The following is a 21,130-nucleotide window of genomic DNA, read 5'->3' as shown; positions in this document are numbered from 1 at the left end:
GACCCAGAATCTAGTTTTCGTAGATCGCTTTTTCCATACTGGGGTCATTAGGGGTTTTTGTTCTTACTTAATTTTCCCTATTTTAAAAACAAAAATAAAAAGTAAGTGGTGACTCCAAACAACACCGTTCCTCACCGGGGACGGGTTTTTCAAAACTGGAAAACACCAACTTTTTCATTTCTTTCTTTTCTTTTAAAAGCGAGTCGCGCTGGTCCGGTGGATCGGGTAAGGGTCCACACTAATGCCATCAAAGTATGGCATTGGCATCAGTTTTTAAGGTTTGTCCACATTCAATTGCATGTTCTGCAAATAAACAAGTGAAAAGTATTTTTGTATTTCACTCTCAAAGCCTCCTTGTAAACCCACATTTGGAGATATTATACTTCTATTATAAGATGTTCCTTCCTGCAATAATGTCCTACCTAATGACGAAAATATCGATAATCACAGATATATCAGTAGTTCAATTTTACGGATATATTGGATATATTGGCAGATATTTTGATACAAAATATCGATTGATTTAAAATTGATCAAAACTTTTGAAAATATAAAATAAAGCTGTTAGAAATGAAATTAGAAGTATAAAAGACATTTTAAGTTGTTTTGTTGAAGAAATTAATATATATATATATATATATATATATATATATATATATATATATATATATATATATATATATATATAAGTGTACATTGATTATTAAATCACATCAAATATTATTCTATAATAATATTGTGATATTTGATTATAATATGTTTAATTTTAAAATATATTTAATATTAAAATTATGAATATTTAATTTAATTGTATTAAATGATATAAAACAAATGATGATAAATGTATAATTTTTTAATATTTAATTAATATATTAATGATATGTATTAAATGATATAAAATAAATGATGATAAATGTATAATTTTTTAATATTTAATTAATATATTAATGATATTAACAACTTTTTGTTACTCAATTAAATGAAAAAAAATTATTTAATCATAAAATAATTATAATTAATTTGTTATTTAAAGTAGTGTTTTAATATTTTGTGTATATGAAAACTTTTAATATATGTATATATGGTGTAGGAATATTAACAAGGATGCTCCCCCAACCAAAACTCCCTGGGCAGCATGTAAATAGCCCATTTTTGAGCTTTGACTTGGTCAACGCTGAGATTTGCCTCGGTTAACACTGGCGTTGACCACAGTTATTTATGTGGAAAATTTCGTTTCCACATGCATCGACACACAGATGTTTTGGCGATATATCGTCGAAATATCCCGATATTTTCCTCCATGGTCCTACCAAGGTTGGTTGGATCAAATTAATCCTTTTTCTGTGGTTTTTGAGTAACACAAAATCCCAAGCCAACAACATTGGAAAAACTTCCTAGGCTAACACCAAATCCCAAGAACATGCTGAAAACAGGGGATATTGCATGCGTTTCCAATAGAACTGGGGATAACTGTAGTATCCTAACAAACCAGTTGATCAAAGCAGAGGATAATTGTGGTATCCTAACAAATCAGTTGATCAAAACGGTTTTCCTCTCCACTGCAGGAAAGAAGAAGATTACATTGCATACGTTTCCAACAGAACTGGCTATTCCACTAAAATTTAATTTCTCAGTATCTACGTATCAAAACAGAGTGATTTTTCTTTGGGAAAAGACGTACTTGGTTGTAGATTTTGGTGATTTAATAATAATTTTTTTTTTCACACAAAACATTTGATTTTCAGTGCAGTCCAGATCAAAGCTCTTAAAATGCAAAGATGAAACAGAGATTGTTTAAAATTATCTCAGATCAATGACATAAGAACATAATTCACTGTCAAAACTCCAAGAAAAAACCCAAGAAATTAATATTACCTGTCTCAAACCTCAAGAATAGAAAGAAAGATATGACAAGAATCGATGTATAAGAGCAGCAATGCGATCAGTTGATAAGCCTTACTACCAACTGTCATTTAATGAAGAGGCAAACCTCCATTATCTCAATTCTGAAACTTTCAAATGCGAATCAGAATCTGAATGGGTCATGGTTAGAATCAAAATGGCCTGTGATTGAGGTGTAAAGTACCGTAACTTATTAACCCAACAATGACTCTAAATTAGAGATTAAGAAGGTGTTATGCAGTTTAATATAATTTAATGACTTAAGTTATTAAGTAGTTTAAGCATGTTTGGTAAAATAATTTAATATCACAATTTTAAATAAAAATTAACTTTAAATATTAAGTTAAAATTGTTAACTTATTTTTAATCTCAAATTTTTTTTTGCCTTATTTATTCATGTTTAGCGAACGTATATTTTATGACTATGATCCTACATTCACAACTCATCTTTTATAGTAAATATCTTTGTAGTTAATTTATGTCTCTATAATACTTTGAAAAATATGAATGTTTAACAAATAAATTTATTACTTCGAATTAGTAAAAATATAAATATTAGTTAGAATAAATGAAGATAAATATATTAATTTGATGATTTTGAATAAATTTTAAGATAATTTTATGTATAAAAAAACCTTAATACTTAAAGTAAAAAATAAATAATAAATTTTAAATCAATAATTTAAGAATAATTTAACTTAAAAGTTAACTTTAAGTCATTAATTAACAAGCTGACATAAGCCATTCTTGGAGTTTAAGCATTCTTGGATGAGTTTAAGCATGGGATCCTTCCTCACAGTTCTCTCCTCCTCTTAGCCTCTTAGGTTGTGTTTCCTCAAGAGAGTAATAACCACTTCCATCACTGCTTCTCTTGGCACTAGTATACCTTGTTTGTTGGTTCACTTTCTTACCTCGGGCGTATATAAGATGGATTCCACAGTTTTTCACCACATGGGATGCCCCAGAGAGACTAAAATAAGCTGTAATCTTCCTGAATTTATTGAGGCTACTGGACTTGGGTATCATAAGTTTAGCACCAGGTTGATACACCAGCCATATGTGATCAGTCTCAACCACTCTGTCTCCGCTGTGTCCAAGAGATGGAGCTACTCAAATAAGGCCCTTCTTTAAATTCAAAATTACAACAAATCAGACCAGGGCCTTGAATTATTTCATCCTCCTCAAGTGACAACACACAGCATAGAGCAAAACCCAGGAATTCCTCGTTATGCCAATTTCGAGGCAGCTCTATTGTTACTGAGGATCCGATACTTGGATGCTGGAACCACTCTGGAATTGTACTTCCAGGAAGAACAATACTGTATTCAATTTCTGGAAGAAAGTTCTGCATCAAAAGACAAATAAATAAATAAATAATTATAATGTTTTAAGATATAATACCAAATTCACACATGAGAGAGTTACACCTGATGAAGTTTCTCCAGAATAGTTGCCACATTATCCTGAGCTAGTGCGAAGCAATTCGTCAGTTTGAACGTAACAGGATGAAGGCGAGAGGAAGACGATAGGTACTGTGGCGACTGTGGAGATAGAACTGATAAAGACTCAAGGGATATGCAATCCCCAGCATCTAATAATTTTATACTTGGTGGGAGCTTGGAAATTTCTCGAAGCCTTTTGCACTGATTCACAGAAAGGACCCTTAGATGAGAAAGTCTATTCACCTCCTCAGGTATGGTAACCAAATTGTTTCTGCTAAGGTTTAATTCTTCCAAGAAGCGTAAGTGGCCAAGATTGTCATTGATCGATCTATCTGTTAGATTGCAGCCACTAAGATCTAAATATTTTAAGGAGTATAAACCTGACAAATAAGGCAACTGCAAACCAATCCCATCTGAATTTTCTCTATGCAGTAACCTGAATAGAAGGGATGAAATCTAGGAGTTAGATGTTGATCCTTTACATCCCCTAAAGGATAACTCTCTAAGGTTTCTCAAAAGAAAAAGTGAGAGAGGTGGCTGAGTTATAGCAGTTCCATCAACTTGAAGTTTCATCAAGAATTGCAACCTCCCCAGCTCCTCTGGCAATTTGCTGAGTTTTGAACAGCCAGAGACAATGAGGGTTTCAAGGGATCTCAAACTGCAAATGCTATTCGGAAGACTTTTGAGGTTTTTGCATTTTCTCAGACTCAATGACTGTAGGCCTTTTAGATGAACAATTGAGGGGGGCAGCTCTTTTATGGATATTCCATCTAAAAGAAGCTTTTGTAAACATTCCATAACCTCCATGATTTCCGGAAACCTCTCTAGACCTGAACAGCCAGAGAGCACCAGAGTTCCCAGGAATTTCAAAGAATAAATGTTGCTTGGAAGAATCGTAAGGTTTTTGCAGTTTTGCATATCCAATAAAACAAGTCTTGGGAGAAACACCACTGAAAAGGGAAGTTCTACAATAGCAGTCCCTTCCAAATTAAGCTCCACCAAACATTCCATATACCCTTGGATCTCTGGAAACTTGTCAAGTTTTGAGCAGCCAGAGAGGTTAAGAACTTTAAGTGATTCCAATCCAGTGATGCTTGGAAAATGGTGAAGCATTTTGCAGTTTTTCATATTCAAGATAGTAAGTCTCTTCAGCTTTGTAACTGGTGGGTGCACCTCAAGCAAACTTGTACAACCATCAAGAATTAGCAGCTCCAAACATGGTGCAGAAGACAAATTTGGACATTCCAGAAGGTGTTGAGAGTTACCGAGATTGATGACTTCTAACTTTGGAAGACACTGTAACATAAAGTAAATCAAAATTAAAATTCCCACTCACTTGCTTCGATGAACTTTAAACTTCGTTGATAAAGGAGTGGTAATCATACCTTGTGCTCTTTCCAAAGTTGTTTTATGCTGCTATGCTTCAAACTGAGTCCAACCAATTTCTTACCATCAAAATTTGATGGCAATGACTCCAAAGTCCATCCATCCCAATGGAGATATCTCAACTACGAGAAGGAAATTTAAAATCTTGAGGAAGATGGATGGTGTTAGAAACCATAGAATTATTTTCTGCATTTTGATAGACTCGGAGCAATCTAAGTTTTGTCATCTTTTTGAAAGCATCAGAGGTAAGATGTATTTCATTTGATACAGACATGTTTAGGAATATGCCTTCAATTGTCTTTGTCCCCTAAAAACCATGAAGAAGGGATAAGTAAAGAACAAAACCCATAAAATCTAACTAAAAACATATAGGTAAACAACTTTTTAACTGAAAATCAATGCCTTAAAATCTAAATAAGGTCAGGTACTTAAGCTCTTACCGTATTTTTTGTCAATACATGATGAACATTGTCAGGATCCCACAATCTGCTCCATTTTCCAGGTTCATTATGATTTTGCCTCCGAACAATTTCCCAACCGGCTTTTTGCATCAAATCATGCATCGATAACTTCTTGTCCAAAATACTAATGAGAGATTTGTCATCAAGCTCTTGCATTATGAGTTTTGCAAAGGAATGGCAAGCATCAAGTATTCGTTGAACAAAATCCAAATCCTCTCCGTTGAAGAATATCTCTCTTTCTAACATACCCAGTGTTTCAAAACCTCTCACAAGCACATGTTGGATTTTCAGGAAAGGTTCTTTCTCCAACCTTTGCAGTACACTTTTCCATTCAATTTTTTTCTTACCAAACAAGAAAGAACTTAGAACTTCAAGAGCTAGTGGAAGTCCCTTACAATAATCTACTATGCAGCTCGATAGGTTTATAAAACCTTTTTGAGGACTGTTCATGTGAAATGCATGTAGAGAAAAGAGTTGAATAGCTTCGTTACAATTTAATTCCTTAACCCCATATAATGCATCCACTTGACACCTAACAAGCAAATATTTGTCTCTAGATGTTACGATAATTCTACTACCTAGACCAAATGCATTATGATTTGGAAAAAGGCAATTAAGTTGTTCGTCAGAGTCAACATCATCAAGAACAACAAGAACCTTTTTAGACATAAACATATGCCTTATTTCATAACTCCCTTCAGAAATGTCGCTTATGGTCGGAATATCTCCCCCTAGAATATCTTTAAGAAGTTGCTTTTGTAACTGAAGCAAACTGATTCGTCCCTAGCAACGGCAGTGGCAATGGCACCATTTGATTCGGGGTTCGATCCCCGGCAACGGCGCCATTTGATTCGTCCCTAGCAGCGGTAGTGGCAATGGCACCATTTGATTCGGGGTTCGATCCCCGGTAACGGCGCCATTTGATTCATGCCCAATTGGTGTCTCAGCTGATTCGTGTCCAGCTGGTGCTCCTTGATTGAGGGAGTAATCAACAAAATTTATAACCTATTACACCATTTACTAGGGTAGCAAAGACAAAGCTACTATAGCATAGTGGCTCTAGGATCGTTCACTGGGATGGGTTTTCACTTTGCAAATGATATTAATTCAAAGCTGAATTGGTGCCTTTTCATTTCAAGGTTAGCTTTAAAAGAAAACATAAAGATGTTTAAATGAAAAAGGTTTGGTTTTAAGCTAACTAAAAATAGTAACTGATTTTACTTACAAAGAAAAGTGTTTCTTGGAGTTCAGATCACTAGGCTCAGATTCCTCATACAAAAAGGAGAGTTCCGGTCACTTGTTTCTTTTCCTCGCATTAGAGAATTAACATATAGTTCCTTCTCCAACCGGTGTTGTACAGATGCTTCCCATTAATGGGTTCAAACACTAAATCCCTCTCACTGATGCACCTTGCAATGGCTCATACCTCTCACCTAGCACTTGCCATTCAAGGTGATCTTTAACCTTGGATTACCCGTCAAAAGCTCGCAAGAGATAACTAATGGATGTCTCCTTGGAGTCCAAAAGCTTACCAAGTGTTGGCTATTCTAGAAAATCCTACCTTCAAGTCACCTCCCAGAGGCTCGCAAGGGGTAAACTAGTGCATCTCCATGGACGGAGATCACTTGCCTTACCAAGTGTTGGCCCAGGTGATTTAAAGGCGTTTTAAGTTAACTAAAAAGATAAAAACCATTAACGGGTTACACTTTCTCTTCATTAAAAACTAAAACAACAAAACTTCCAAATTATACATGTGGAAACTTACCCGGCTTTCCTTACTCCAAGAGACAAAGAGCCTAGCCTCTCATCCTCTGAGGAAAAATCCTCAGAGTTTGGTTGGCTAGAAAGAAAACTAACGAGAAAACAAGAATATATATGAAAAACAGAGCAAGTGCTCTGTTCGTTGATTCTATATATTGGATTACATGATTCTCCGAGCGTCCTCTTTTTAGTGTTTACAAGAGAGTTTATATAGGAAGGTAATTTACCCTTCCTTGGATACTTCCTAGCTAAGGAATTACATGAGTGGTTGAATACAAGGAGAAAATGGAAATTATACAAAAATATCTGAAGAAAAATATCCAAAAGAGTTGGTGGCAAATATCGGGAAGCACTAAGGACCATTTCGCAGGAGAAAATGGTGTCTGCGAGATTTCGCAGACACACAAAAAGGGCTGCGAAATTACTTCGCAGCAAAAGGCTGGTTCCGCACCGGTGCGAAGTTGGCTTTCATCTTGTGGTGTTTGGCTTCCATCGCGGCGTGAAACTTCAAGGGAAATCCAAAGCACTGTGCAAAAAGGCTGCGAAATCATTCCGCAACAAAAGGGTGATTTCGCAACACTTTGCTGAATCCTTCCTTCAGCTTGGAGCAGTCATCTTCCAAAGGCTGTAACTTCCTCATTTCAGCTCCAAATCGTACACGGTTTGAAGCGTTGGATTCTTGACTTCCTAAGATTTCAAATGGTATATAGAATGTAGAAAATGGACTTCGGGAAGTGCTCCAAAAGTGCGCAAGAAGACTGCAGCTGTTGTCCTCTATTTTCCTCTTCACTCTGTTTTTCCTCTCTCCTTGCTTCTCTCCTTGCATACTTTGAACGACTTTGGCAAAGGGCTATGGAGCTCCAAAGCTTGGTTCTTCATGAATTTGAGCTTCCATAAGCTTTGCCATAACTTGTTCAAGTAGCTCCTCCATCATTTGGCATGCTTGAATTGATTCATAAGCTGATAAAAACATGTAAACTTGCCACAAAATGGTTAAAACCAATTACTAAGAACCTTAATGAATTAATTGGGTTAAATGAATATGATTACTACTCAAAGGTGCTTAAAACCATTATAATTAGGTCTACAAAATAGAACTTTTTGGTAGTAATCACACCCCCCAACCGACTCATTGCTAGTCCCTTAGCAATGAAGGAGAGAAAAATAAAAATAAACAATACTATAATTTACAACATCATGCTGATCAAAAAACAATTTTCAAGTGGCATGATGATCTAACTCTCACATGGAACATTAAAGAAATAAAACTCAAACTTCAACAAGAGTTATCAAATAACTTGTCTAATCACAATTCTTAAAGAGAAGACATTATGCAAATTTAAGCTTTAAAATCATTTCCACTTCCAAAGGGTCAAACCTTACTCTTCCACAAAAATCTAAGTGTTATTTATTAGCTTCCGAATATAGTATGTTGAACTAATCTCTCCCCCCAACCTAGTTCTTTTTCAAAGCTTAGCAAACTAATCAACCTCCAATAGGCTAAGAACGCACCTCTTTTTTCACAATTTTTTTCATTGTAGGAGTACAAGGCTTAAAGTTATTCTTTTTTTTTAATTGTCCATGTAACGGGGGTCCATCGATGACTCCCAACCAATTAAGGTTTAGGGCATCAAGCTTTAAGGATCTTTCAACCACTAACTCCTCGGATTTTACCCCGGACTTTTGAGAATGAATTTTAATACCCAAGCACCTACAGTATGTTAAACTCCACCTATTCACCCTTGTAACGAGCATTGAGGTCGGTGACTCCCAACCAATGAAGGCTTAGGGCACCAGGTTTTAAAGATTTTCACCATATACCCCTCAGACCTTGCTCGGGTTTCAAGGCAAGCAAACATTTTTTCTTTCTTTCTTTTTTTTCTTCAAAGACTCATTGGCCTTTTATAAGGTGTCCCAACACTATTAAATGAGGTCAAAGGTACCAAGTCTAAAATTTTCCTAAGTCAAGAGGGAAATAGTTTTTCATCTTATACTCGAAACCTATTGTGCACAGTGTGTGGATAGCTTAAAGTGGAAGAACTAAGGTTGACTTCAATAGAAGTTTCAACAATTCATCAACTTTAATAAGCATAATACAAAATCTAAGTCAAGTAAAAAGACAAAAATTCAATTTCTCCCATTTCATTTTGAAAATTTTTCCTTAATAACCATGGAAAGTAGAGAAAAAAAACTTAAAAAATTTAAAATTAAGCAAAAAACAACTAAATTACCAAAATAACTTAGCATTATTAACAATACTTACTTCCTCAACTCTCCCCCCAACCAAGCTGAACATTGTCCTCAATGTGACAAAAGCGATTGAAAAATAGGGAGTAAGTGGTACCTCCTGAGTGACATGGAGTCTGAGTCGTATAGGAGAAACCACATGTTTCAAAAAAACATAAGAGTTAGTGAGTAGAGGAAATAGAAAAATGCCAAGTTTAAACAAGAATTGATGTCTATGTATGATGTATCATCAGTAATACATCCAATTCCAAAATATAAGACATCAAAACAAGGAATTATTTATACTAATATGATATGTAAAGACAAAAAGTAAAGAGATGATCAAATAGTGGTAAGGTCCTGTTGAGCTGATGTGTCTGTGGTGGCCTCTTGAATGGGTTGGATTAGGACTTTGGCCTCTGTTTTGATAGTCTCCTTAAGTGGCATAGTCTCCTCAACTGGAGCTCTCAGTTGGTAGCTATGGGATTTGATGGTTTAAGGAGGTCAAAAATGGAGTGAGAGGCTTTGTGTGTGTGATCTCAAGGTGCTCGGGGCTCTCCTCTTCAGATGCATGGTCGCGGGGCTCTGTTGGCATTTTAGCAATTTCCCTTGGCTTTGCAAAGTGTTTTTGCAAACCTTCTTCCATTTTGCAAGTCAATTTCGCAATTTGAAGGCCATTTCTAAGCTTGGAGGTGATTTTGCAGCAAAGTGGCATTTTCGCAGACCATTTTTGAAGCTTGGAGCATTTTTTAGCCATTTCGGAGCTCAAAAGTGATTTCGCAGCTCAAAGGTGAGTGTACGGGGCTGCAAAATGGCACTCATGTGCCAAAAAGTGGTTTCGCAGCTGTATCGCAGCTTTGAAATGAGGGGAACTATGCTGCAAATGGAACTCGTGTGCCAAAAAGTGGTTTCGTAGCTGCGAAACACCCTTTCAAATGGCGTCTCGGCTGCGAAATTCTCGCTCAGCTTTGCGCGCTTGTCTTTAAACGACCATAACTTCTTCATTTCACCTCCAAATCGCATACCGTTTGAAGCGCTGGACTCCTGACTTCTCAAGCTTTGAAACGAGATATGGTATGCATAATTTGAGCTCCAGAAAGTGCTTCAAAAATGTGTCCAACAGTAGCAAAATGGAGGTGCGACATTTCCGCTCATGGTTTGCACAGTCATCTTCAAATGGCCATAACTTTTCCGTTTCAAATCCAAATCGAGCACCGTTTGAAGCTATGGACTCGTGACTTCCCAAGCTTTCAAACAAGATATTGAATGCATAATTTGAACTTCGGAAAGTGCTCGAGATGTGTCCAACAATTGCCGAAATGGGGGTGCGGCTGTGAAATTGGGATTTTTCACGTTTTGGAACTTCGCAGCCGTTTCACAGCTGCGATATGAGGGTCACTGTGCTGCGAAATGGCACTCGTGTGCCAAAAGTGGTTTCGCAGCTTCGAAATACCCTGCGAAATGGGGCTTTGGCTGCCAAAAAAATGAATTTTTTTTTTTTTTTTGGGTTTCGCAGCCATTTTCGCAGCTGCGAAATGAGGGTACTGTGCTGCGAAATGGCACTCGTGTGCCAAAAGTTGACTTCGCAGCTGCGAAACACCCTTCCAAATGGAGCTTTCCCTGCGAAATGGAGGATTTCATGCTTTGGTGGTTCGCAGCCGCTTTCGCAGCTGCGAAATGGGGGCTCCTGTCCTGCGAAGTGGCACTCGTGTGCCAAAAGTTGACTTCGCAGCTGCGAAACACCCTTCCAAATGGAGCTTTCCCTGCGAAATGGAGGATTTCATGCTTTGGTGGTTCGCAGCCGCTTTCGCAGCTGCGAAATGGGGGCTCCTGTGCTGCGAAGTGGCACTCGTGTGCCATACTTGGTTTCGCAGCTGCGAAAACTTTCGCAGAGAGGGGCCTGAGGCTGCGAACTGGTTTTGCAGCAAAGTGCCGATTTCGCAGAGGCTGCGAAATCTCGCAGACCCCTGTTTTTGCCCTGTTTTTGCTCTGTTTTTGCTCTGTTTTCACTCCGATTTCGCTCCGAAAGACTTCCTTCAATTTCTTTTCAATTCCTCTTGATTTTGATCATCCAAAAACCTATATTACATCAAAACAAACTAGATTTAAAGCATTGAAATCAAAATTAAAGCATTTAAATCAAAATTAAAACAAGTAAAAAAAAAACAAAACAAAAAGATATGGACTAGCTAGTCTTTAAAAAGACTAAGTCCATCAAAAAATTTGCTCCTGATTTAGCTTGCCCGGATCCCATATGAAGTTTGCATCCTTCACTTGAGACTTTTTCTGTATGATTTTGCCATACAAAGCTTGGAGAAAAGGTGGAGGCATGTGTTTCTTCATCAATTCCTTGATGACTATCCTCTGTGGTTCTTCATCTATATCAAAATCATAGTCATCTTTCTCTATGCTTTTCCCCTTTTTCTTTCCTTTGATTTCCTCCCTCTTTTCTTTCTCTGTTTCACTCCCTACCTTATGCTCTAGCTTGCATGTGGGCAGATCAACCTCTTTACCACTCCTCAGAGTGATAACCTCTTCAACTTCCTTCACCATTGAAGATTCTCCCTCTTGAGCCTCCACTTCATGGATGCCCTTGGAATTTTGATAAGGTTGAGAAGGAGAGTTTTCTTTCTCTTGCACTATGTTGAGGTTGGCAAGCCTTGAGATTGAATCTTGGAGAATATCTAACTTCTGAGATAGATCATTTTGCATTTCATCCATCCTTTTATTCAAAGTACTCTCCACTCTGTCAATTCTTTGATTGATTTGAGCATTGATGGCTTCTTGCTTTCTAACAAAATCTCCCACGAACTTGCTAAGATTCACCATAGCTTGTTCAAGGCTTGAGGCTTGCTGTGGTGCTTGAGCAGGTTGCTGATACTGAGGTGGCTGTGGTTTCCAAGAGAAATTTGGATGGTCCCTCCAATTGGAATTGCAGGTGTTGCAATCACCAAACATTTCCCTCTCGACTGGAATGGTAGGACACTCATCCACCAAGTGCTCATAAGATAGACAAATGGCACAAGGCATAGCTTGCAATGGTGTTTGAGAGATGGCTTGCACTGGTTGCATCTGGTTCATTTCTAGCTCATCCAATCTCCTTTCCATAGCTGCAATCTCTGCCTTCATGTCCATACCATCATTCAAAATATACATCTCACCCTTAGCTTTAGGTTGAGACGTCATTCTTCCCATATCTCGAGCATTTGGTTCATCCCATCCTCTTGAAACTTCAGCCACATAACTCATGAAGTTCATGGCTTCCTCTGCTATCTCGTATTCAATATGGCATGCACAACTAGCAATTTGTGAATTAAAAACAGAGAACACAAAAGAAAACAAAAGAAAAACAATTCAAAGAAAGAAAATTAAGGTAAACTAAAAACTAAATAAAAGGTATACTAAAATATGAACAATAAAGAAATAAAAAGAGTTAGTAAAAGGAAAAGAAAAGTCACCAAACTTGTGATGAAGATCACAAGTACTCTGAAAAGATCATATCACTGTAAAGTGGCACCATCCCCGGCAACGGCGCCATTTGATTCGTCCCTAGCAACGGCAGTGGCAATGGCACAATTTGATTCGGGGTTCGATCCCCGGCAACGGCGCCATTTGATTCGTCCCTAGCAGCGGCAGTGGCAATGGCACCATTTGATTCGGGGTTCGATCCCCGGCAACGGCGCCATTTGATTCATGCCCAATTGGTGTCTCAGTTGATTCGTGTCCAGCTGGTGCTCCTTGATTGAGGGAGTAATCAACAAAATTTATAACCTATTACACCATTTACTAGGGTAGCAAAGACAAAGCTACTATAGCATAGTGCCTCTAGAATCGTTCACTGGGATGGGTTTTCACTTTGCAAATGATATTAATTCAAAGCTGAATTGGTGCCTTTTCATTTCAAGGTTAGCTTTAAAAGAAAACATAAAGATGTTTAAATGAAAAAGGTTTGGTTTTAAGCTAACTAAAAATAGTAACTGATTTTACTTACAAAGAAAAGTGTTTCTTGGAGTTCAGATCACTAGGCTCAGATTCCTCATACAAAAAGGAGAGTTCCGGTCACTTGTTTCTTTTCCTCGCATTAGAGAATTAACATATAGTTCCTTCTCCAACCGGTGTTGTACAGATGCTTCCCATTAATGGGTTCAAACACTAAATCCCTCTCACTGATGCACCTTGCAATGGCTCATACCTCTCACCTAGCACTTGCCATTCAAGGTGATCTTTAACCTTGGATTACCCGTCAAAAGCTCGCAAGAGATAACTAATGGATGTCTCCTTGGAGTCTAAAAGCTTACCAAGTGTTGGCTATTCTAGAAAATCCTACCTTCAAGTCACCTCCCAGAGGCTCGCAAGGGGTAAACTAGTGCATCTCCATGGACGGAGATCACTTGCCTTACCAAGTGTTGGCCCAGGTGATTTAAAGGCGTTTTAAGTTAACTAAAAAGATAAAAACCATTAACGGGTTACACTTTCTCTTCATTAAAAACTAAAACAACAAAACTTCCAAATTATACATGTGGAAACTTACCCGGCTTTCCTTACTCCAAGAGACAAAGAGCCTAGCCTCTCATCCTCTGAGGAAAAATCCTCAGAGTTTGGTTGGCTAGAAAGAAAACTAACGAGAAAACAAGAATATATATGAAAAACAGAGCAAGTGCTCTGTTCGTTGATTCTATATATTGGATTACATGATTCTCCGAGCGTCCTCTTTTTAGTGTTTACAAGAGAGTTTATATAGGAAGGTAATTTACCCTTCCTTGGATACTTCCTAGCTAAGGAATTACATGAGTGGTTGAATACAAGGAGAAAATGGAAATTATACAAAAATATCTAAAGAAAAATATCCAAAAGAGTCGGTGGCAAATATCGGGAAGCACTAAGGACCATTTCGCAGGAGAAAATGGTGTCTGCGAGATTTCGCAGACACACAAAAAGGGCTGCGAAATTACTTCGCAGCAAAAGGCTGGTTCCGCACTGGTGCGAAGTTGGCTTTCATCTTGTGGTGTTTGGCTTCCATCACGGTGTGAAACTTCAAGGGAAATCCAAAGCACTGTGCAAAAAGGCTGCGAAATCATTCCGCAACAAAAGGGTGATTTCGCAACACTTTGCTGAATCCTTCCTTCAGCTTGGAGTAGTCATCTTCCAAAGGCTGTAACTTCCTCATTTCAGCTCCAAATCGTACACGGTTTGAAGAGTTGGATTTTTGACTTCCTGAGCTTTCAAATGGTATATAGAATGTAGAAAATTGACTTCGGAAAGTGCTCCAAAAGTACGCAAGAAGACTGTAGCTGCTGTCCTCTGTTTTCCTCTTCACTCTGTTTTTCCTCTCTCCTTGCTTCTCTCCTTGCATACTTTGAACGACTTTGGCAAAGGGCTATGGAGCTCCAAAGCTTGGTTCTTCATGAATTTGAGCTTCCATAAGCTTTTCCATAACTTGTTCAAGTAGCTCCTCCATCATTTGGCATGCTTGAATTGATTCATAAGCTGATAAAAACATGTAAACTTGCCACAAAATGGTTAAAACCAATTACTAAGGACCTTAATGAATTAATTGGGTTAAATGAATATGATTACTACTCAAAGGTGCTTAAAACCATTATAATTAGGTCTACAAAATAGCACTTTTTGGTAGTAATCACAAACCCTTCTCACGACTACTAATATTCAAAAGAAAGCTAGCACCATCAAATTGATGAACAATTTTGTTATACACAACTTTGGCTAGAGTTGTCTTGCCTATTCCATCAATTCCATATATCCCAATCACGCGGACGTCATTTGAGTCAATAGGCATTAGCGAGACCATTTCCTTCAAACGACGTTCCATTCCATCAATTCCATATATCCTAATCACGCGGACATCATTTGAGTCAATATGATTTTGTTTGAGAATATTTTCTATCTTTATTTGTAAATCTTTGAGTCAATAGGCACCCTTTACAATCCTCAAGAGACACCTTACTCTTTAATAACCCCTTAAGTGATACCTCCACACTTGAGAATCCCTAAGTGATACCTCACTCTTATATTTTTCCTCTCAAAGGTTTACAAATAAAGATAGAAAATATTCTCAAACAAAATCATAGTACAAAACTTTAGGCTAAAATGATACAAGATAAACTAGGATTAAATTGTGCACTAATTAATGATCTGCAAGTTTAGAATAAAGGTGCATTAAAAAAACATTATTCCAAGGCTCAAATAAATTTAAGAAGGGTTTTGAAAGGTTAAACTCTTAAACAATAAAGACTTGAGCCTTTTTATAGAGAAGAGAGGTCAAACTAGTCATTAAGGGTTTGTTCGGTTGAGTTCCAATTTGATCAGTTCACTAGTCGTTAGCATTTAATACATTGAAGGTGACCGTTGAACCTCGACCATTGTTCGATTGATATTCGATCGGATGAGGTTCAATTTCAATTGGTTGAACAAGCATTCCAGAAGAGAGAGAAGGTTTTTGCATCTTTCAACTGATTGAGTTGAACATGTTAACCGGTTCCTCAGTTGGTTCAACAGGTTGAGTAGATTCCTTAATCAATTGAGTTGATCCCTTAACCGATTGAGCCATTTTTTACTCAATAACCATCTTGTTCAACTTAAAATTTTTTAAATGAGTTTGAAAAGCATTTGACACAAGGTTTTAGTTGAAAATATGAAATCATCTAATTTTAAAAAATTTGAAACAAAATAACTCTTGGATGATTTTGGTGCATAAGTAAAGAATGTAATGCATGAAAAACCTAGTGCACCAACAACCTTATAAAGAGATCCTATGAAGCTTGGGTCTTGAAAAACACTTCTCTTTGATATATTTTTTTTTCTTATTGATTTCCCTTTGACATGATTTTGTTTTTTGTGATTGCCACTTTGGAAATCATCTTGCCTAGTCACACTTGAAATATAATCATTAGTTCCATACCTTATTTTGTAATAATCAAAATCGAGATTAACCAAACCTTGGTTTCACAAATCATAACCTCATTCGGACTAATTTGAGTCTAAAATTTGACTTATGTATGCCCAAGATGCAATTAAAGGCTTCCCAAACCCCATTTATCATGGTTGAAGCCTATATACATTTTAAAGAAAAATACATAGGTTTTTTGTAAGGCGGACTGTGACCCTACTATGCTTAAGTTGGGTCTAAATATTCACCAATGTAAACCCCAGAATGAATTTGAGCCCACCTCTTTCTTCCTTGGCCATTTCAAAACCCTACATACATTCTTAAGAAAAATATGCATATTTTTTTTGTAAAGGAGGATCATAACCCTCTTGTACTTAATTTGGGTCTATAATTGACTAATGTAAGCCTCATAATGAATTTGAGGCTTTCTCCTACTCCTTAGCCATGTCTACACCTTGCATACATCCTTAAGATAAATATACGTACATTCTTTTAAGGCTAACCGTGGCCTATTTTAAGCCTTATTTAGGTCTAAATATTCACATATGGAAGCCTCTAAATAAATTTAAGGCCTTTCCCCTACCTCATTGGCCATTTATAAACCCTACATACATCCTTATAAAAAATACATACATTCATGAAAAAATGAGTAAAATTTTTTAAGGTAGGATGTGACTCTATTCAACATTATTTAGGTGTAAATATTCACTTTTGGAAGTAGTTTTGTTAAGAATGCACGTAAGTTTTACAAATGGCTAATGGGGGAGGGGAATGCCTCTAAATCATTCTAAGGTTCACATTAGTAAATATTTAAATAAAAAACTTAGGCATAATAGGATCACGGTTTGCCTTCAAAAAATGCATGCATTTTTCTTAAGAATGTACATATTTTTCTTAAGAATGTATGTGGAGTTTAGAAATGACCAATGAGCCAAGGGAAGATAGATTTCCTTATGAAAATATTTAGGTCTAAATAAGGTTGAATAGTGTTACAGTCAAACTTTAAAAATGTATGTATTCTTTTTTTTTTTAACAAATGTTTATATTTTTCTTTAGAATGTACATATTTTTCTTAAGGAAGTAAGTAGGGTCTAGAAATGGCTAAGAAGGTAACCTCAATTTCATTTTGAGGCATATATTGGTGAATACTTAGACCCAACTAAGGCATAATAGAGTCATAGTCCACCTTAGAAAGAAGTATGTATTTTTCTTAAAAATGTACCCATTTTTTTCAAGGATCACCCAAAGGAACATACTATCTCAAGCCTATGGGATGTCATGGTGCTTCTACCAAGAATATTTATTGTCACTTGCCTTAACCACTAGTTACCTAATCCATAGGGAATGTATGATAACTCAGGATCTCACCCATAGGTCAAGTAATTGATGACCTCATAACTAATGCAATATTCTCTTAAGGTTGATAAGTCATGCAACATAGTAGGTTTGAGTAGTCATGACAACCAAATAGCCATTAGTCATGACTCCCTTAAAGTTATGTTCAATGGTAATCATATACACTAGTATACTCACCATTGGAAACCTATCCTAATGATTAAGACAAGTCATCCACCAATTGGGAGATAACGCACTATATCTTTTAATGGATTGCCCAAGTCCATAAGTCAATTATGAACTAACTCATTAATTTGTAAGAAACCTATAACTTAAATATTCTATACAACTCTTAATATACTCAAGTCATTTACAATACAAGTGATCATAACATAATGCTCAAATCTATCACACTACAAACATAATAGACAAAAGGAAAATTGTTATCATGAAATCAAATTGTTATATCATGTCACTACTTTTAAGGACTCTATCCTAACACCTATATCACTACATATGTTATTTTTCTTAATGACAATCTTATTTCCTAATGCTAAAAAAAATCACCATTGCAAGGTCATGATTTAATGAAGTAAGAGTATAGGGTTGTTGACTTTACAATTGCAAAAGTAACCTAAATACCTAATATTTTGTGTCAGCTTGGTTTTAGTCCCTTGAAACCACTAAATCTTGTCTCTAAACAATCTAACTGCAACTTACGTATGTGTCAATCCATTGCTTCAATGATGCATGAAACGTGTTGCACTTCACTAGCACTTTGTGGGTGATAAATTAACTAGTGGCTCACTATGTCTAGCTTATGTTTACACTAACAATCAACTTGTAAACATCATAACCAAAACCTTGAGCAAACACCTTTTTTTCTTCTTGGATTCAAGATTGGTATCTTCAATGTGGGAAAAAGATTCACAATGACATCAAGCTCAAGTCATTCCATTATTGATGGTCCCTTAATTCTCATGCAAGTCTTTAGGACCTTGATCGTATAATTTCTTGTTATTTCCATACTTCTATGAGTCAAGATGATTTTTTTTTTTTTTTCACATTTCTTGTATGCCCAATGGCATCATTTTATAAATTTGTGTGCACATGAATAAACTGTGTAAGCACAATTTTACAAACAATTCTTCCTAATTCTCTTTATATTTAACATCTTCATGTGGTTAAAGAATAAATTCATAGAAAAATAATAAAAATTATCATTAAATGCCCGATATGGTAAAGTTAATCGGTATCATATTTAGAACATATATATTGATGTTATGGTATATATATAGAATTGAATTCTTGCACAAATTAAATACTAAAATAACAATGCAAATAATTTGTTCGAGTTTAATCTATACTTTTGAACTCTAAAGCAAGGATAAATAATTTCTATTAGGCCATGTTTGGTATGCGAGGATGAGGAGTAATAATGAACATCTCATTCGTTTTCTCATTCATTCCTATATTTGGATAACTTAAATATCAATGAGAATGAAGTCCAGAATGATTTCAAAGGAAATGAAATCTCACCTATAAATAAAAAATTTTATTCCTCTCTAATAGAAGGTATTTTGATTTATTAGTGTAAGTTATTTTTAAAAATACTTTTCAAAAAATTTTGAAAACCCAAAACTTTTTTTAATAAGCTATTTTTAAAAATAATTTTTTATTTTAATTTTGTAAAAAAATTTATAAATTTATTTTATATAACATAAATTAGATTTTATTCAAGTCTTATTAAAAATAAAAATAATTTTGTGACTATAAATAAATTAAAAATAAGTAATTTTAATAAAATATGAATAGTAATATTATAATTAAAATCATTAACTTGTATATTTTTTATGAATATTAATTATAAAAATATGGATATTAATATCTTATAAAAGCATAAATATTGATTTATTTTATTAAAAATAAATATATATAATTGAACATGTAATAAACAGGCCTTATATTTTTTCAATATTAATCAGTTTGGTCTCATTTCTCCATTCTAAGGATTAAGTGAAGCTAACATAGGATAAACAACATTGTCTATCCAATTCTTAGATAAAAAATAATATATAGTGAGTAAAAAGCTTCCCTAAAGAAATGTAGGGGGATCAATTCATGTCATTAATTTTGTTAAAAAATAATAAAAATTACACCTTATGTTCTCAAGGGTATCAAATAAATTAACTAAAGAATCACTTGATATGATCTGTATTTATCTAGAAAGAAAAGACAACAAATTAAATAAAGAAAATCAAGTTCTTTTAGCCTCTATTTAATCTGTCCACACATAAATTTTCAAAATTTGTAACGTCCAGTCTTATGAGATTTTCTAATCGATCCCTCAAAGAAATCATATGACAGTTGTTACAAATCATTCAAATTGCAACAACTCATCTACTACTTCGCTCTCCATGAGATTTATATTAAGTAATCAACTCATCAAGGTGACTACATGAATTAATTTAAAAAATCTGTCTGGAGAAGGCTGGCAGCTTATTCCATAACTCTCATCTCTCATTCTTCCTTTATTGCAATTTTCATTTTTCATATGCCTCATACTCTGCAACTGAGAACCTAAAAATAAATAAGAAAGAAAAACATAGAGAAAAGTGGTTATTTAAATCAGGATCGTAAAGTTAATAACATTTAATCGGCTACTTCCCTGATCCAAATGGAACTCGGGGTTTCTACAAATTTAGAAAAGACCATAAAAGTAGAAGCCCTAGACCTAAAGTAGATCGAGCTTTAATCGATGTAACTGATGAAGTAGTTGTACTGACCACCACATATCAAGCTTTCACCGTTGTGACATGCTTGATGAGCATGGCAACAACATCTGATGAAACCCTAGAAGCAGACTCTTTCAAGCTTTGAATCCTCATTGCAGTTTCTTCATCAAGCCGTTTTACACTTGACCCACTGCTCCCACTCGTCTATATAAATCAAAAGTGAAGTGAGACCTTGTCATTCTAAAACCTTTGGCAATGGCAATATTTGTGCTGATACCTCAGAAATTTTCTTCTGGTGGGCAGCTTCCATATTGGAGTGGTAGAGTTTCACTTCCCTCTCAGCTTCTTCTTTAGCTTGTTTCAACCTCGTCAACTTTACTGAAACACATTGTTCAATCATAGCATCATTTCGGATTACGAGTACTGTAATTTTGGAAAGAGATATGTAAGGATTGGGGTTTTACAGTTTTTAGCGCTGGAAATAATCTGTCGGGCCTCCTGCTCTGCAGTCAGCAGCATCTGGATGCCTCCTTGTCCTTTCATGGAATCCATGGAAAATATGCTACCTAAAATACAAGACTAAGCACTTTTCAATCCCATATATAGAGAAATATATCACTTAATTACTTCTGTATAATTCAGGATATATTTTTGAGAAATTTTAATCAGAAAGAAAAAGAAAACAGAAGTAGCATCATTTCATAAAATTCTGCCGAAGAAGATCATTCAAATGTTGTGACTCAAATCGATGTATTTAAGTGGGTCTTCCAAATTCCATATGCCAAATAAAAGACCCAATTCTTCAAATTGGATTGTGAATAATAAAAAATTTTAAAGGGAGGAAATTGAATTAAAAAAAAAAACAAAAAACCAAGGAAATGAACCCCATACCTGTGTTTAATTTCTTCAAAGGGAGGAGGTTGCAGTTAGTTTTTCAAGGCAAAAATACTGAGGTAGAGGAGGATATTATTTGGC

The 21,130-nt window shown here is 35.6% G+C and overlaps 2 protein-coding genes across 2 annotated transcripts; both read right to left on the bottom strand.

The window, feature by feature from the left end:
* Window positions 1-2,850: 2,850 nt before the first annotated feature.
* On the bottom strand, window positions 2,851-5,437 carry LOC109121968 (TMV resistance protein N). The gene is made up of 4 exons (XM_019217869.1): window positions 5,171-5,437; window positions 3,906-4,640; window positions 3,330-3,800; window positions 2,851-3,247 (listed from the first exon to the last, which is right to left on the bottom strand). Exons 1-4 carry the CDS (start codon window positions 5,435-5,437, stop codon window positions 2,972-2,974), a joined length of 1,749 nt encoding a protein of 582 aa, XP_019073414.1. The 3' UTR covers window positions 2,851-2,971.
* A 14,284-nt stretch (window positions 5,438-19,721) lies between these two features.
* On the bottom strand, window positions 19,722-20,772 carry LOC100252912 (V-type proton ATPase subunit G1). The gene is made up of 3 exons (XM_059734840.1): window positions 20,620-20,772; window positions 20,433-20,533; window positions 19,722-20,359 (listed from the first exon to the last, which is right to left on the bottom strand). The coding sequence occupies exons 1-3, from the start codon at window positions 20,705-20,707 to the stop codon at window positions 20,216-20,218; spliced, it is 333 nt and encodes a 110-aa protein (XP_059590823.1). The 5' UTR covers window positions 20,708-20,772; the 3' UTR covers window positions 19,722-20,215.
* Between the last annotated feature and the right edge of the window lie 358 nt (window positions 20,773-21,130).

The sequence above is a fragment of the Vitis vinifera genome, chromosome 18, assembly GCF_030704535.1.
Source record: "Vitis vinifera cultivar Pinot Noir 40024 chromosome 18, ASM3070453v1".
Taxonomy (NCBI): domain Eukaryota; kingdom Viridiplantae; phylum Streptophyta; class Magnoliopsida; order Vitales; family Vitaceae; genus Vitis; species Vitis vinifera.
The sequence above is the reverse complement of the archived record's forward strand: the minus strand, read 5'-3'. Positions and strand labels throughout refer to the sequence as shown.